At 43.3% G+C, this 19,136-nt stretch overlaps 1 protein-coding gene across 1 annotated transcript in view; it reads right to left on the reverse strand.

Moving 5' to 3' along the window:
* Positions 1-19,136, reverse strand: part of LOC105453446 (zinc finger protein 541-like) — a 235,793-nt gene that overhangs the window by 29,207 nt on the left and 187,450 nt on the right. The window contains exons 5-6 of the mRNA XM_011695408.1: positions 10,574-10,679; positions 350-468 (exon numbers count right to left, since the gene is read on the reverse strand). Of these exons, the coding sequence (XP_011693710.1) occupies positions 350-468; positions 10,574-10,679 (225 nt within the window). The remainder of the gene's footprint in view (positions 1-349; positions 469-10,573; positions 10,680-19,136) is intronic.

A 19,136-nucleotide genomic window follows, 5' to 3' on the forward strand; every position in this document is an offset into this window, starting at 1 on the left:
ACGCGAGATGCTGATCGAAAAGTGAAATAGACTTTTAACAAGATGGTGAGTGACATTGCAATACAACATGGCACTATTACGGACTTACTGCAAATCAATGTGCTTTTTTTCTAAATAATGTTCTCCATGTACGTTGAAAACGAGAACGTTAATTCTCATTTGTTACCTCAATACATAATTCGAAACGAAACTAGCGTTGCTGGTCTGTGATTAAAATATAGTTATCTTTTGTTAATCTTACAATTACCAAGAGCTTATCTCGTAAAATTTGACATATTCACAAATATACCGTTAATCCGCTATATAATAAAATATCCGCTGACGTGAAATACTCTAAATCTGTACTCACAGGTGGTCCTGTCGTTTGAACGCCTTGCCGCACATCGTGCACACGTATTTCCTCTCGTCGCTGTGCGTCAGTTTGTGCTTCGTGAGCGCTGATGCGTTGTTAAACACCTTCCCGCAGATCTGTAACAGGGAGAAACAACCGTCGTTGCAGCAGCGTTGTAGATGAAAATTACGCATGACGTCTGTCGAATCACGGCCACGCGCAATTACGTTACACTTGCCGTTGAATGCAATATCTCTCTCGGTTACCACGGTGTAGCGGAAACTTACACTTATCCGATGGAATTTCTTTTTTCGTCGAGTATGTTAGCGACGCGCGAAGAAGAGTCGTCGACGAATTCTATTTTAAAACGCGAGAGATATATTCAAGCGTGACCATAATTTTCAATTAGCATGCATGACCGTCGTAAAATGAAGACATCACTTTATGATGGACATTAGACAGTATCAAATGGCTATCGCGCGATGCATAAACGCGGATCTTCCTTCAATTTACGAGCTCACCGTCGCACGACGCAATAATCATTATGTCCAGCGCATCGCCGATAAAGAATAACTTCGCAATTTCCGTAACGAACAGCGACAATCGTGTTCTTAACACGAACAGAATCGTCGCGCCTCAAACGAAAGTATTTCTTATTTGTTCTATTATGCATTATGCAGTCTGGCTCAATATATTATTTCAAAAGCGAGTGATTATAAAGAGTGATTAAAATACAGAGTGATTATAAAGTCCTTATGCAACTTTCGTAACTTCTGTACGCGGTGCATAAAATAATCTACAAACTTAATTTATAAAAAGCAATAAAAATGCAATTAAGTACGTATAAAGGGTAACGGTGAACATGTTGGGAAATAATAATCCCAACAATAAATGTATGTAAAACCGAAATAAATTTTTCCACTAATACTTTTCGTTTCTTTGTACGAAAAAAATGGTAGTTATAAAAATTTTAAAAACAAAAATTTTATAATCACTTTTCTATTCTTGATGAGAACAAATCCAGTTTTTCGAACTAATATTATATAATCTAATCGGATCTAATTAAAAATACAACGTAAAAGATACTCTTCATTCGTACGTGTGATACAGAATTAAATTGACGCTATTCTCGCGGCAAAGTATCGAGATGGAAAAACGATAGTGAAGATTTCGTTAATGCTTCTCTGATAAACGATGCTATTATCGTCTGTCTTACTAAAGAATAAGAGATCGCCGGTATCACTGCAGCACGTACGTAGAAATTACTCGCGGATTTAACGCCCGACCACACGCGTGCGCCGCCAGTCCCGGAGAGTGGTATGCCCGTTAAGTATGTGGAATTAGGTTTATTATACGCGGCTCCGGGTCGCGCACTATTTCAGGAACTATTTCAGGAAGCTAAAGGCCGAGGAATTGAATGCGACCAGTGTTCCACCCGAAAATCCAATGCCTCGTTCAAATGGGCGACGAGTTCGCCGCCATGGAAAATCGTGCAAATTCCGCGGGCCCATGAACGACAGGAACGATTAACATTTCCAATAAATTTGCCCTGCGCCTTTCGTCACGACCTTGTCGCTGCCTCTCGAAATGCCGTGCATAATGTAATGAAGCGGTATCATCGAGGTAACAAGATTAAAATTCTAAAATATAAATACTCTTCTCTATTAATATTATTCTGCAAAAGAATATCCAAGATTTATGTAAACCTTTAAAACAAATTAAAGAATCAACATGATCGTAATATAATTTCATAACTCTTTAATACCAGGGAATCATTTATTTAAATAACGTAAAATTGTCAAATCTGAATCCAAATAATTGATTTTGCATAAATAACAATTTATCTCCTCTATGTTGTCATAAAATTGATAGAGATATTACGTTTACGTTACTGCAAAACAAACTTGATTCTCATAGAAAAAAAATCAAAAAACGAACGAGGCGTATATCGATCTTATTTCGAAATGCGATCTATAATGTGTAGAGGTACAGGATGCCTGCGACGTGGCTAAACTCGCTCTAATGGCCTGCTCGAGGAATGCCGCGGACGAGATTCGGAATATCACGTCTCGAGGGCATCGAGAATTCGTCGTCACGTCGAAGGATTCGCGGTGCCGGCGCCACGGCATTAAGCCGAAATTAATTTCCAATGCACCTGCGGCCGTCGCCGCGCCACGTGACGACGTGGAAAACGTGCGATGGCACGACTCTGTGCCTCCATTATCGGAAAAGTCTTTTCCGCTTCTCGTTTCGCTGTTATTTTCAATCGTTCGACGAGCACGAGAGGTACATGAATTGCCGGTGATTCCGGTGAGACGAGAAAAGCCGAATCCGAAATCGCCGAAAGAATTCCGTCCTCGCTTCTCTGAATGACGGAATTTATTTTAGCTTAAAAAACTGCGTTTTGCTTAATGAAAGATGAAGACGGAATTGTGTCGATCGTATTTATCGCATTATTTGGAACCGTCGACTCTCTCATAGTCACATACGAAGTCGGAAGATGACATATGATTCGATTTTTTATTTATAACAGTAATATTGAGCAAGACGTAGATAAACTAAAAATTAAAATTACAATATTCTTAATTACTTTTATCGTCTGTGTATATACATAGTACTTAGTATTAGATATTTAAATATAAAAATCGCGGAATTGAGACGCAGACAGAGTCGTTGGCTTTTCGGTATAAAAAAAAGAAGCTTGTTGACATCCGGCGGAATACGAACTTCCTGCGGAATCCTCGCAAGCACTCATGCGAAGCGATACTATTTAACCATGAGCCACGGTTGCTATGACGACTCACGTATAGCTTAAACGGTACAGTCTGTCGGCAAACATTTGCTGGGATCCAGCAAACAGGCAACAAATTCCATTTCATGAAGGAACGGGCGTACATAACGAACGTCCTCGAGAAAACGAGAAGTACCCTTCAACATGACAGAAGAAATTTCCGGGCCATAGATAGAAAAACTTCGCGTCGCCTCCACTACCGAGAGCAAATCCCAGATTAAAGAAAAAGGTATTAAGACTGACGCGTCGCGGATAATATTGACCAAAGACGTGAAGCGGACCAGCGGGGGAGGAGATAAGAGCGAGCGTGTGAGAAAGCAGGGGCGCAGATAAGAGGACGTAAAAAACTAAGGAAAAGGAAATAAAAAATAAAAGGGGCCAGAAGTGACGCAAACGCAAAGATTTGAGATGTGTAGAGGTGGTGGCCGTATATATTCACGAGGTGGGATGAACGTTTGCACACGGTCTCGTGGAGGTCTCGCAGGAGCCGGGAGATGAAAAGGGGCGAGGCGCCAAGGGAAAGGGGGAGTCGTACTTCTGGCTCCTAAGCAGAAAATCTAATTTGCGTAGCTTAACTCCTAAGGAGCTCCAGATGCACGGACGCCAACACACGGGAGTTTCAATTTACGAGGCGAGGACTGGGACCAGAGAGAAAGATGAGAGGAGCTGCCGGAGTGACGGAGAAGCGGCAGTAGAAACGGCAGATGGCGAGATAAGGATAAGACAGAGAGAGAGAGCTAGATAGAAAGAGAGGAGACAAAGATCTGAAGAAGGAGGAGAGAGCCTCAACGAGTGAACTCAACGACCATGGGTACGGTGGTCTTTCGCATCCCACACCCATCATTCCCGTGCCAAAACCCGTATCTTCCACCCCCGACGCGGACCCTCTTCTTGAGAGCTAAACAAACATCATTACTCCTGGCCTTTCTGGCTACCACTCTCTTTGCCAATCCACCTCCCTTCGCCACGATCTCTGGCCGCATCTCGTCTGTGCACGATGGTGCTCGGTCGTCTCCACTTGGCTCGCGACTGCAGCCTGTAGCGCCGCAGCCAATGTACACCGGCCAACACCGGGCCCTGAATACGTAATCCCGCGGGTGGTAACATTGATACTTCGTTAAGAGGGAAACCTTGGTGGGAGAGATGCGCGCGAGAGGACACTTGGACCGAACCCGGTGGTCGGAGAGGCAACCACGGAGCGATTCATGGTTTAGACCGGTCCCCCCATCGATCGGCCGATCCGCTTAACGGTCATTCCGACCAACCGCATTCGTCGCGACCGCTCTTCCAATGAGAGGCACGAGTATTAGGGATCGAATGTGAAATCGTGCGTATCGCCGGCGAGAACTCCGCATGCTACATTCTGAAGTTTCGAGAGAACTACGTATAGGAGGATTTTCGTCGAGAGCGGGTATCATTCGATTTCTATGCTCTTACTCGTTTCAATAATGCTCAAATCAATCTAATAACTGATTCAAATCATGTCTTTAGTAAGCAATAAAACGAGGGATAAGCTTACTGTCCGCTACTGTATTTATATAATTTCTTGAAAAATCGCCGTAAGAATATTACGTATTATTATATTACCTTATTTAGGAAATGTATATTGCAATTGTAATAAATAGTACAGCGTAATTTCATACTGCATGTAATAGTAATCCAATCGCGTATACATTGACATCTAACAAAAAAAGAAGGAAGGCAAACAAAGAAAAGGAAAACGAAAGATTATTTCATTATATGAACGCATTCGCTAAAGTGAACTGCCGCCACGCGGCTCATGAGTAAGATGCATCTGTGGTTTCATCCGGTTAACGTTTGTTCCGGCTAACCACGTTCGCGTCCCGTCCCGAGTTTTCTTCTAACAGGGACTGGAAGCGGTAGTGCAACCCCGAGGGGGCGAGGCCGCCGGGCGAATGCAATTTGTCGCTTCCGGGCAGACGAATCTTTTAAAGAAGTGCATCTTATTACCAGCAACCGTTAAGGAGACGAGAAACTCGCGCTTCCGTAAATAATGAGGAAGGCAGCCTTCGCGAGAAGGAAAGACTCGGTGTGCCGTCGTTGCTGCTGATGCTGCAAAGAGACAAAGGCCCGTCGCCATCATGGCGACGGGAGGATATTATTCTCGTTTGAGGGTTGAGGACGGGCAAGTAATGCACGAATGGACTACGTTGCTAGGGAAAAGGAACGATGAATGGAATGCAGGAAATCGCGTTACCGCTCGGGATTTCCATTGTGTCGCGAAAGACGACCGCACCGAGAGAGTCGTTCGTTTACCAGCAACTTCTTCCCGCGAAAGATAGACATAACAAGGCTAGTGTAAGCCGAATACTTTTTTTACGAACATTCACTAAGTATTTATCAAAGAAGTATCACGAAAATATTATAACCAACCAAATCATAAATGCTTAGACATAAAAGAACATTATTCATTTTGTCTAAAACATAATAAACGTTAGAGAAAATAATTTAATAAAATGCTGGTTAACAATAAATTAATATATTGACATTCATAAATAGCTGATACGTTGTGAATTTATTGATATTAGGAAAATATATAGTATTTTCTAAAATTATTTGCAACAGAGAGAGAAAGAGTATCAACTTCATAAAAATAAATCAAATCCATCGAGTTTGTACCTATTTTAAAATACGATTTTTTATTCAATAAATTGAAAATAAATTTCCAAACTTATTTTTTTAACAGATAACGTTATCAATAATACGTTTCCATCACATTCAAGGCGGACGATAGTAATTTCTTCGCACGCACGAGTTCGCGACGCGCATCAGTAGTAACGGATAGTTTTCGTCAGACGCAGAACGGAACCTAGTCCCTTTATCGTAACTAAAGAGGTACAGAATGTAACGGAATGGTAAAGAGCAGGATCGACAACAAGAGCAACGGACTGGGATGGAAACTACGACGTAATGGGGTGAAGCTGCACGTAGATCTACCAACAACTTGGGTTGAAGTCGGCTTAATTAACAGCTCGTGTCACCGCGAATGTTGAGAGTACATAGGTATCCCGAATAACGGTCACGTATGTCAGCATAGTACATGCGCATATGTTTGCACGAATTTGAGGATTACATTGGTCCCGTTTTCTTGAAGTCTCTCAACCAAAAATGCAATGTTCGCGACAATCGGATTGCAAGATCATTTCGCAGCGACATCGTGGAAAGGTAATGAGATGAAAGGGTAAAACGCGAGAAGGTTAAAACTAACTAAACGATGGCGTTAAATCGAAAAGAAGAAGAACAGCGGTTTTAATCAAAGCGATGGGTAACGAAGAAGTCGTTTAATCTTGTCCGGGTTAATCAGATAATTCCGTTAGTATCCCACACGTGTTTTTAGATTATCGCGTATATCATTCAATCTCATCTACACTTTTTCAGAAAAAAAAAGTCCATTCGCTTATTAAAATTATCGCGAAAGTTTTCTGACTTTCTGTGATGTGTGTACACCGCCTGGTCTGATTAATTAATGATTTAATGTACAGTTGACGAAGCGAAAAATCGATCGATCGGCGAGTTCATCAGCGATTCCATCATCCTCGTGAAACCATTGCTTTTACATTTACACGAGTGCGGATTAAATAATTGCAACAACAATAGCTTTCTCGATGGTATATATATGCTGTGGCACAAATTAAATTCTCATATGAAACTTAACAAGACTTCGGTTTTATTAAATCGATCTAAATGCGTTCACATTTGCCGCAAATTATTTTCAGCATAAAACTGCCACGCAAGCAGAACGATTAATAATCGCATGCATTATTCTTCCTCCATCCCGCAGATTTTCAAACTTTCAATATCATCATATTCGCAATCTGCCGTGTCGTTATACAAGGTATAAAATGCCCGACGCGTTGCGTTTGAATTATTAATTAGCACACACCGGTGCTGCGTCCAGTGTAGAGATGATGGCATCTATGAGAGAGGCCGGGCTACGCCACGCAACGGGGCTCTAAATGGAAATCGTTGATGCATTGCGAGCGATCATAAGGGTGCATTAAAAAACTTTATCTCGCGTCGCGCGGCATTAATCGACCGTCTCGCGCATAATGCCGTGCGCGATAATTGGCGCATAAATTATGGCGGTATAGAGCCCGCCGTGACGAGGAAAATTCCACGGGCGTCCTGTAATGAATAACGATCAATTTCCGGCGAGACAGCCGAGCGTCACGTCGGACGCTGCTGCAAAGGCCGCTAGCCTTCTCTCCCTCTCTGTCTCGATCCCTCGCTGTTTCCCTTCTTCGCTCCATCTCTTTCTCTCTCATTCGAGTACCACCCCCTTTGGATCACAGCGATATCCGAGAGCCATAATCGAGCCGAGGCGGACGGGCTTAATTCGTCGCTAACTCGATACATCGACAAGGCTTGTCAACAAGTCAGGCGGACCGTCATTTAATTACGTAACAAGGCACACCGAGGACGAGGGGCTGCCCGGGCATACGCGGGAGAAAGAGGAGAGACGGTACGACGAGAGTAACGGGTCAAAGGGGACGAAAGAGGAAGTGGCAGAGATGAAGGAGAACGAGTAGCGAGGATGAAAGAACAAGAAGCGCGTGCGACAAGGAGGGATGCTATGTGGGAAGGGTGGAAACGAGAGAGTATAACGTACGATCTTCTACGGAGAGGAGAACGGAGACGAAGGGAGGCAGAAGCGAAGGATCAGAGTCGCAAAGACAGTGGGATCTGCGAAAGGAGGGTTTCCTTCCTCTTAAACAGTACGGCGCGTATATTCGCATTACGAGTCTAAAGACGGCTGTATAATTCTCATCTTACTGAGATTAAATATACCGAGTAAATAAGATTTCAGAATCGGGCCGACATATCTGACTGCTAAATTCGCAACGAGAATACGAATCTGCAGGTTCAAGGAGCAAAGTGGTTTTCCTCAGTCAAAAGCTCGGAGCGTATATATAGAGACCGCGCGATGTACGACGGAGAGGAAAGCGGATCAATCAGCGAAGGTGGCGGGTTCTGAAAGGGTTAGCTCCGAAATACCACCACGAGGCACGCCTAAATCGGTCGAGTGTACAGACGAACGGGGAGAGCGCGCGCGGGCGAAGGCGGAGGGGAGACTATCGCGTTCGTGTGTTACATCACGGGGTGCCGCCGTGTTTGCACTGCCTGCTCGAGGCTCGCGCCGGCGTCGCCTGAATATTCAACAGCCTTTCCACACACGGCACACGGCCACGATGCCGTGCTTGCACGCGCGCGAGCGTGTACCGCGTGTATAAACAGCGCCGACAACCGCCTGGCACTTTAGCGCCCGAGACCGTTGCGTCTTAATGTGGGTCACAAGGGGGCTGGGCACGGAAGAAGGAAATTGAGCCGCGCTGAAATCAAGGCTACCGCTGCCATTTCGCGCTGTCGCCACGTAGAGATAAATTGCAGTAACGTCAATTCGAAATCGGCCGATTAGTTCATTTCCATTTTACACGTATATAGAGAGGCGTGTACAGAAAACTGCCATGTGTATGTAGAATATATCATGGATAATGTACGCATCGATAATATCATTTTTCGCTTTTTTTTTTTTAATCTGAATTGGCAATGATAAGGACGCGAAAAAAGCGAGTGCCTAATTTCTACCGTTTCGCCAGTAGCGAATTAAAAATCAAATTAATACCGCATGCATCCGAGAAAAAAAAATGCTGCACCGCGATTTACGAATAAAAGAGAAACGCTATAACGGTAATAATAAACTCTCAGGATGTGCTTCACGCTTAGTGTCGGAGTCTGCATCTAATTTGCCGCGCTTCAAGTTGGAAAGGGAAATAGCTGCGCGCCATAAAAAAGTTGTCTGAAGGCAACGTACGGACGTACGCGGGTCCGTGATAAAACGGACTCGAAGGGCCGTCGTAAAAATGCCGCGTGCGTGCGAAAACTCGTCCGGATTGCACGTCACGGATGCGAGAGCGCATCCCCGCACGTCGTGGTGGCTTTCCGCAACAAGCGCGCCGGCGCGGAGCGGAAAGTGGGTCAGCATCGTTAGCGTTCGATGGCGCCATTTCGACTCGTTCCGGCTGCGGGCGAAAGGGACGGAAAGGGGCAGACACACAGGGGAGGGGGAGGTAGAATAGGGCGGGTTAGCACGAATTTTGCGGCCTCGCGCTACGGTTTTCGAGCACACCCCCGTGGTCATCGATCGTGGTCGTCTAACTCGATCGGTCGCTAACGAACCGTCGCCTCGTTCTTCCCCGTGAAAATGCTCTTTGTCGCTGCGTGCTCTCGAAAGGAAACTAACTGTTAAAATGGAGCACAACGGAGGGAAAAACGTCAGAGAGCCGTTAAACAAAACATATAGCTCCGGCGGTCTGTATGGTACGTCGCAAAATTATATAACAGATACGCGGAAAAAAAAACAGACCGTAAAAAGCAGTTACACGATTTCGCGATGCACGAGTAATTAAAGAACAGCGCAATTATCAGTTTGAACCGCGGACCAACTTCCGATTCGCGCACGTAACCGAGCACTTTATTTCAGCGAACTTTAAATCAATTGACAGAGACAATTATCTAATGTCAGTTCACGTTACGGAGCGCGGTAGGTTTTCGTTATTTCCGCGAGTGATTTCAGATTTAATTAAAATATACTGGTAAAAAAAATGCGCTCTCGTCAAGAACGTAGCTACATTATGCATATACGTAATTTAAACAAGCTATACGTATATGTGTACACAAGAGAATATTTAAAAATAATGTTCCCGGCATGCGGCAGTATAATTAAGACTATCCGAGTAATTTTATTCGGGTAAAATGAGGATGTGCGTCGCGCATGATAATTATTGACAATGGGACGCAATTTTTTTTCCTACCGAGTACGAGACAGCTCATTTAGGATTAAAAACTGCGAGTAGCTTTAAAACTCCGTGATTGTCAAGCAAACGATTGTTAAATAAATTTCATTATACAAAAATATCTTTTCGGGGGGTGCACGATCGCTTGCCGTTGTCACGGCGGCTGAATATTCTGATTGATAGTAATTGCATAAATATTCTTGATGCACATATGAGCAGTCGTACCTGCGGAAGAGCCAATTTGAATGAAATTCGAATGACAATCTATCCCGCTCATCTGTTACAGATCGCTAACAAATGCCAATATCACATTCTATCAAAATTATTAATGTTTCTGCATAACTATATTTAGATCGTAGCAAATATAACATTAACTCCAGTCATCGAAAAAAAATATAATTTAGAAGAGAACCGAAAACAGAACTGTGGGAAATCCTATATTTTTAATAAACTAATTGCCTCAAAAAAGCTGTTAGATTGTCTCTGTACGCTAAACATTAATTCATTCTCCATCGAATTAATTTTCAGTTTGATCTCGTTATATTTTCGGGTGAGGCTCACGTCATTCGCAGGAATTCCGTCTCTCTCTCTCCAAAGCACAATGATTCACATCGTCGCGCCTTGATTCTAACTCACCTGACACTGCTGTGGTCCCTGCCTGTTCGGCGAGGAGGCCTTCGGTCTCGATTTCTTCACTCCCAGCTTCCCAGGATCACCGCCACCGGCCCTCGATTCCTCGCTGCTACCTGAAATCACAGATATAGAACCCGTTAAATTGCCGTAACGCCTCGACGTTCGACGAATCGGGGAGACAAATCGACGTTGCTCGACTAGTCGCGAATTGCCGGAGGAGCAAGGAGTCGTTTCCGCCGCCGCTAGGACCGCTTCTGAGCGATCTCTCCTCTATCGTCGAGGACTGACAACTTTTTGCGGCGACGACGCCCAAGGTTCGCTCGTCCCCCGCAACGTTTCTTCCGCATTCCCTCCCTCTCCCTCGCCCCCTCCGACATCGTCTCCTGTTTTCCTCCACGTCGTCATGAGAGACGCGAGGTAGCGTCTACAAGACTTCGACGTATGGAAGATTGATTGCCTACCGTGTTCTTTTTGCGCGCGACCTGGGATATACTTAATGGTCGATTGGTCTGGTCGTCAACATCGATCGAGCACCGACTGTGTCGTGAAAGAAAGGATCTCTCTAGGTGGCTTCTCGCCAAGGATCACGTGGGTTTCCTTAACGAGAGGCTCGCCTGTTTTCTTAGGAAACGTTTTAAAATGGTATCAGTCAGCGCGTACACTCTTAGAAAGCTTCAGCGTATATCGAAATCAATAATGTCAATACAACATACAAATTATACTATAACAATAATAAATGATTCCCTTCCGCTGAAAATACTTAATGGAATATCACAGATAGAATAGCGACAAAAACTTTGAAGAATTTATAAGGAATTGTAATGCATTATCAATTTTATATAATATAAAAAAATATCTAAAAATATCTAAAAATTGTAATAAAAAAACTAAGCATTATGTATGACAATATATTATAAGCTTATAAAATCAGAATATTCTCTAATCCGCTTATTGAATATTCTCTGATATACGTTTACTGAATGTATCAAATAGGAATTTATACACGGAAAGATTTTGCTGAATCCAGATCTAAAAATTTTTTTGTTCAATAATTTTTGTTCAATAATCAAAATAGTTTTGTGCAAAAATCAAAGTGATTACTAGAATATCAAAACATTTTATAGCAATGCTTATCAGTTTTAACATTCCAACAAATTATTTTGATGATTCAACAAAAAATTATTTTTAGATCTATTTTTAGCAAAATTTATAGATCTTTCAACAAAATCGTTCTTTCCCTGTACAATGTGTACATAATCGTTGCAGTGTTCCAATATCGAATAATATAAATATTAATAAATAAATTTCCTCTTTAATAATATTGTATCACGTGATAATCATAAACGTAATACAGTTTTGCACAGTAAAATTTGATTGTAAAATAAAAAAATAGAGATTATCTCTCAATCGTTATTATTAGTTATCTGAGTCAATTGAATTATATTAATCAATGCATGATCGGAAAATGTTTCCGACTGACGCCCGATTAGGGAGAACAGCATCCGTCTGCAATTTACTTCTGCAACGGCGGGGATGCTCGTACGTCTCTACGGGTCGTCGTTACCGACGTGCAACATCTGCGATCATCGTTCTCCTCGCCGTGCCTTGCTTCCTCGCGAGGCAGCTAATTAATTATTGTTTCCGAGCTGCCGCTACCGCAGCAGCGGCGCTGGAAACTCCCGGTGCACTATTTGCACAGCGCGAACTGGAGGAAAGATGGGCTCGCTTAGTACAAAATTATGACTCATACAGCGTGCGAAAGATGAAGGTCGACGAGCGATTTTTCCTAGTGCAATTTTCGTACGTCGTGGGAAATCAACCGGGAGTGCACATCTAAACAGTCTCTGTCTCACGTGCAAGCGATTATATTGCGCTATATTTCATGTCGAAATAATTACGCGAAAGAGTACGCAGTCGGTAATCAGTTAAGGCACACGAATAAATCAAATTACATATAATGTTATATCTTCTGTCGAGACGCAAAGTTCGAGCCTAAAAAAAGTCGCAATAGCGCCATCTTTTCTTAAAAAAAAAAGCCTCTCCCCTTTTTGTGAAAAATAAATAGATAAACAGACGGAAAAGTCTGTAAAAATAACGAAGTTACTCTAAACCGTATTTATACTTTATACGCAATATCATACCGATTATTGATCTTCCGCGGACAAACAGGATTTATCCATCCCTCTGATAAAACGGGGGAGGGGGGAGGAAGCTTTCCCGGTTGAAAACCGGGCAGTTTGTATACACGGAACCCTTTACGCGGATGTTTCTCGCTCGTGAGTTTTGCAGCATCGCGTACTTCGAAAATCAGCAGGCTGCGAGTAAACAAGTCTTTTCATCAGCTTCGACGGGCGGGCGGTGCGGCCGTATTTACCGGAAACTCATATAGTCCGCCGACTGCGAGCGCAAACATCGAAGGTGCACGCTTGGTGCACGGCGAACTTTAATAATTTTGTCTTCGAGCCCAGCGAGAGAAGAGGTGCGACGACGACGCTACGCCGCGATCGTCTCGCTTGACCGTGTTCGCTCTTAATAGATCCCTCCCTCTTTCTCTCTTCTTCTCTCGCTTGGCGCGGCAATTTAATAAATCAACGAGCCTGTCTTCGATAGACCGGCAACACTCTCATACACATACACACATACACACGCGCGCGTGTACACTCGGCCGGAGTTTGATAAACGGCGGCTTCTCTCACGGCCGAATAATTTGCCGATCTCGATACGCGAGGCTCATCCGAATTCGGCCGCGATGCGGAATTTCAGGCTTCGCGACCGCGATTACGTTCGATAAATTCTTCATCGATTTTCGCGGAGATCGCGAGCGCGGGCGGACGAGTGGTGCGCGCCGAATAAAGCGAGTGGAAGTTTGTTATCAGCAAAATCGCTCGTGCCCGCTAGATAGCATCGCTCTAAATCATTGTAGCCGGGCCAGTCCGCGCTTTCTCTTTTATGTGGATTTTCTGCAACGTGGACTGCAACCACAATGCGATCAATCAAATCCGTCAGAAAATCGTGACTCACGCTCAACCGAGAATTGGCGTTCCATCAGAGCGGCGCGTTCACAATGGTATCAAAAGATTAGATTGAAATGGTAATATGACGCATGTTACGGCTACCAAAAAAAAAGAGAACCTCGTGTTAATAAAAAAAAAAGCTTCTGCAAAATAAATATTTTCATTATAAAAACGGGGCGTGAGTTCCATATCAATTTTTCTCCCCGGCGCTAATCGTCGTTGCCGACTACGAATTTCCAACTGTTATTCAATTACGATGCTATATACAACAGTTAGCCCGACGTATGCACGCTCATTGTGAACGCAAGGTGTGAGCCGCAACCTGGGTTCCCGCAGCATAGGGATGCGTTTGTAATTCCATTTACCACATAAGTGGATGGCGCAACGTGCAGATGGCATGCTTAATAAAGTGTACTTAACCAAGTCGAGGCTGAACCGCGCCTCGACCCGGCCTCGATTGCATTCGCGTTTCGTGCCCTCCCTCCTCATTCTCCTCGGCGGTATTCGAACCACCGAATGTCTCAGAAGGTGGAGTGCATCTCGCTACGACAACTGTTCATAATTGCATTGCCAATTGTGATATAGACGTGTGTATGCGCGCGCGTTAGACGTTTCGTGTTAAAATGTAATTACGTCATTATTCAGAAATAAGACAGACGTTAGTTAATTTTTTTTTGCAAAAGAATATCCAACATCGATGTCATAATTTTGTTGATAATTGATAAAAATTTCAAATATTTTTAATGACTACACAAATCAATATTTATTAGACTCAATATTTTAGAATAAACTTTACTAGAAACAAGAAATAACTGCTATTACAAATAATATTTTCTATAAAGGCTAATTTTAAAACGGCATGCAGATTCAACAGACGCAAATTGAACAGCATGCAGTTTCTGAAAGACGGAAGCTAATTGAAGGGAATTAGAGCATCTTCGCACGGCGGGATCGCGTAAGAAAACTAATAATCGTGCCTCGACTTTCTGACGTTCTTGATTCGCCAATAACAACACATCTGCATAAATAACACTTCGCAGCTGTGATTCGTCCAATTATACTCGAACGATCGTCAATAATACCGCGTGCCACTGGAGGACGAACGTGGCCGTGACTGCAAATAATTCCGCGGTCGATCATACTAGAAATATTAGCAAACTCGCACGTGCGCCCGACATTCTTGGCGGGTCTGTCGATGATCGTAAGATCATCGTGCATCTGAACCCCTGCCAAATTGGCGACAGACACAGTCTGTCGTTCATAAATTCGTAAACATGATTTGGCAGAAGAATAATACTTAGCTCTAAATTCTACAACGAGATCTATACTGTTGCACTTTTGTTTTCCTTCGGAGCTATGGTGAACTCACGTGTGAAAGAAAATATTAAATTTATTCTTCATTAACTAATCTTCTTAAATACTCAAAAAAAAAACCGACTTGTGTAAAGACTAGGTTTATACATAATTCATAAATTATTCATGAATTTATGAAAACTTCGTAGGAAGATGACAAAGGTTAAATGTTTAAAGAGACACGCATTAAATATATATTTAAAGAGAAAATCGTAAAAAAAAGAATTGTAGCTAAATATCAGAATGGCAGAATATCAACACATTTAACGCACATCTCGTTATTTTTATCCCCTTTTTGATGTCATTTTCAAGCAACTTCGTATGATATAAATATCAATTAACGAGCATGAATACAAGACTTCAAAGCCGCGGAAATCTCATGGATGTGCTATTACTTCAAGAAACGGCGTATCTGCAAATGCGATTACGACCGAGAGCTCCCGCACACGCCCCAAATGATTTTCCCTCCTCGAAATCCCGCGGCTTAGGAAGTGGGAACGGGTCTGCTCGGCGAACGTGCATAATTGCACGTTCGGCGTTGATCACATCGGGGACACGTTCCGTATACAAACGCGCGGTGTCTAATAAGACAAAGCAGATCGTATGCATAAATCCCTGTGCAATTTTCCGCGACATGATGAAAAATTTACACTCATGCCGCTCGATGTGAAGATCTGTAATGACGTTATTTCAAGACTCAAATTAGAAATAGTCAAATCATTCGCAGTTGAAATTATAGAATATAATATAACACCATTATTGTATGCCTTCTTCGCTTATATATTACGTATATATTATAACAGATCCAGAGATGGATTATGTGGAATATCGTCTGAGCCTGACTAGTCCCATTTTCTACCACTGACAATACCACGTACAATAATCCCGAGACATACGTTTATTATCTGCAAAGTATATAACAGATACGCTTTTAATTAAAATTTTAGGCAAGTTATATACTATGATTGCCAAAAAATATTCTTAATTCTTAATAATTTTTCTCGTAAATTTTACATCTTTATACGCAACATTCTATTATTGTACGCTCCTTGCGCAGCGATCGAGTCCAGGAAGCTACGCAGTATTACGCACGGCTTCATATTCTACGACACGCATGGTTTCCCGGTCGGTCGGATGGATCTATCGGGATTTACGTTCGTCCAACAACAATGAGGCCGCCGGAAAGAGGGTTCGCGTCGACGTTTCGAGATTACGGGACAGAACGAATAGCAGCACGCGCTCAAGAGAATCGCGGGCGATAAGGTCGCAACAGAGATGACGTGCGACGTTGTACAGAACGGGTAATCTCGATCGTCGTAATTACCATGTGCTGATAATGCCTTGATTGGTAACGGGCATTAGAGGATAGGATCTAATTACGCCGCGGTATCGTTAAATCTGATCGCTTGACGAAGAGAGACACCGATCTTCTCCGTCACGTCCACGATTCGCAGTCAAAATCGATGCACACGCGTGATGCGCCAGTGATGCGTCTGACGGTTCGAAGATATTCAGCGAACGTTATCAATAATGATACGCTAATACCTGAATATGGATTTCACGTCGAGGCTTGTAATGCAGGAATCGCAATTAGAGGAAGTTTAGTTTCGATCTCTACACGAAAAAGAACGATTTTGCTGGAAGATAAAAAAAATATTAAAATAATTTTCACTAGAGCTGCACCATCAAAATAATTTTGTTCGAAGGTCAACTGATTGCTAGAATATCAAAACTTTTTACAGCAAATTATTATTTTTGAGTTTCCGATAAAACATTTTGATGGTGCTCTAATAAAAATTATTTTCAGATTTTTTTTATCTTCCAGCAAAATCGTTCTTTCCACGTATGGAGATCGATATAATTTTTGATGCTCGTGTTATTAAACACCATCATTTGCTGCCGCGAATCATTTTGTTGCGTTTACAAAATTTGAGGCAGAACGCAAATTACCAGGCATAAACGGCTCGGTCGTTAGCGTGCGATGTAAATCTTATTTGCGACAGTTACAGAAGGATATACGTTGACGCGCGAATGAACAAATGGCACGCATTCGAAACTGCATCGGGGCTGCCAATAACCCTCGCCGGCTGACGTTCTACGGTTAATTACCGCCGAGCCACGTGAACGCGAACTTCAAAGCTCTCCCGCGTCATGGTTGATTCGGCGAACGGAGTGTTTCCGGTCGCCCGGCGAGCCGCGCGCAATGGGATTCGACTAATGAGTAATTGTATTTCGCTGCGCATGGCCATTTTCCGCGCTTTTACCGTATTAGCGAGTTTTTTACGAGATTACTGCATGGACACGGACGCAGTTTCGCCCGGCCAGTGCGTCATTGCAGCAGTGTGCCTTGATAACTGCTGCGTACCAGGGGCTTTGTATCCCCCGTGCCCGGCGGGAATTAAATTCCGCATTAGAGAGTTTTCACGATAACCATGCACCGCGGTTACCACGTGTAAGCCGCCACGAAAATTTCTGTACCTCGTATAACATCCGAAACGCGCTATATCGCAAAAATTCTATAAGCTATATTTCGGATTACGTCGTAACTTTGGAACTTTGGAATTTGATTTCTGAAGCGACCTCCTGAGTTAAAGTGTTACAACGCGAAATCACTGTAGCAAAATTACAGCGCGGAACAAACGTTGTAAAATAGAAACACAGTGCGCTGTGTATCTGCGTTTATTTCCACGATGATACAGCTATATTTTATCAGAAACGAGGCACGAAATATCAGTTTGTAAATATTATCAAACAGCACGCGAGCGTGCAGCACGATGTCTATCTCCCTTCGCGAATTGCGCGACCGTAACGCTTTTATCGTCATCCCGTAGGTACGCGCTCGTGCGCGCCTTGGAAAAAGAATGCGTCGGCAAGACAAAAAAAAACGCGCGAACGCACACACCGCGATTCGCGAGAGCGGCGTGACTCGGTCGCGAGGGAGAAAAAGAAAACAGAGAGGGAAGGTAGGGGAGCGGTGAGAGTCGAGTAGCCGCGGGCCGCGCGCGGAATGGAAATTAAAAAATTGCGAGTACCCGCCCCGGTCGGGGCCAGGGCGCGAGAAGTTACGGACGATTTTACGCGCGGGCGCGCATAAAATGTCGTATGCGCTTTTATGCAGGCTGACGCTGTAAAAGTCCGCAGTTAAGCTTAACGGTCGGGCAATGAAAACGATGCGTAAACCGGAAAGGGAGAAACGCGCGAGTCCGCTCGCCTCCCTCATCCTCCACCGGGCATCCTCCAACCGGGTCCCGGGTCCCTTGACCCACATAGTCGTGCGGGCGTGCGCTCCGTATTCATTTCAGAAAAGTAGTTCATCGCGGAAATCATAAACTATACCGTCGCGTATAAAAGCGTAACCGTCCGTCTCCACGTAATCCACCGCGGCCTGAGAGTTTTATAACTTAAGATACGGCCGCGTGCGGGAGCGCCCACCCTCGAGCATCCCTTAAGTATTCTTCTCGTTTTAATCCCACCGTCGAGATTTAACCAGATGTAAGGGTAACGTCCCTTCCCGTTGGAAGCTGCAGGATCTTATGCGCCCGAACATTTTTTTTTTTTTAATGCACTGACATGCTTATTATCTTAGAATTTATATTAATCAAACTACTGATTTTTCATTTATTTATCAAAGAAAACACGATCGTTAATTACCAGATATAAATCCTATTTATTTGCTAATGATTTATATTTAATAGAAATACCATAATAATGTAAATAATACCGTAATAATGTAAATTCCCAATTGTGCCATAACGATAAACACAATTAAAATCAGTTTAGATATGAGTAAAAAGCAATTTCCTATCGCGCTTTTACATTAGCAAATCATCGAGATATACGCTATACATGGACACTATAGATAGTAGTAAGCAATAAAAAGGACAAGCGAGCAAAAGACGATATTCGTCACGATGACGATGCAAGACGACGTGCGTACTCCTACGCCATTTTCGCCACTATCAGTCTTGATGCATTTATGCAATCGCACGCAGGCAAAGACGTAAAGATATCCTGGTAACCGTGACGGTATGCGCCGGCACACACGCGTGTCACGAGAGCGCGGAGTGCGAGCACGCGTTTGTTTAAAGTGGGCCATTAGAACGCATTGCCGATGCTCTCTGTTCGCGTGTCGCAATCACGTGTATTCAGAAGCGCGCATTTATACGTACGTATAGGTATATATATATATATATATATAT

Source organism: Wasmannia auropunctata, unplaced genomic scaffold (genome assembly GCF_000956235.1).
Source record: "Wasmannia auropunctata unplaced genomic scaffold, wasmannia.A_1.0 LD335999.1, whole genome shotgun sequence".
NCBI classification, from domain to species: Eukaryota; Metazoa; Arthropoda; class Insecta; order Hymenoptera; family Formicidae; genus Wasmannia; species Wasmannia auropunctata.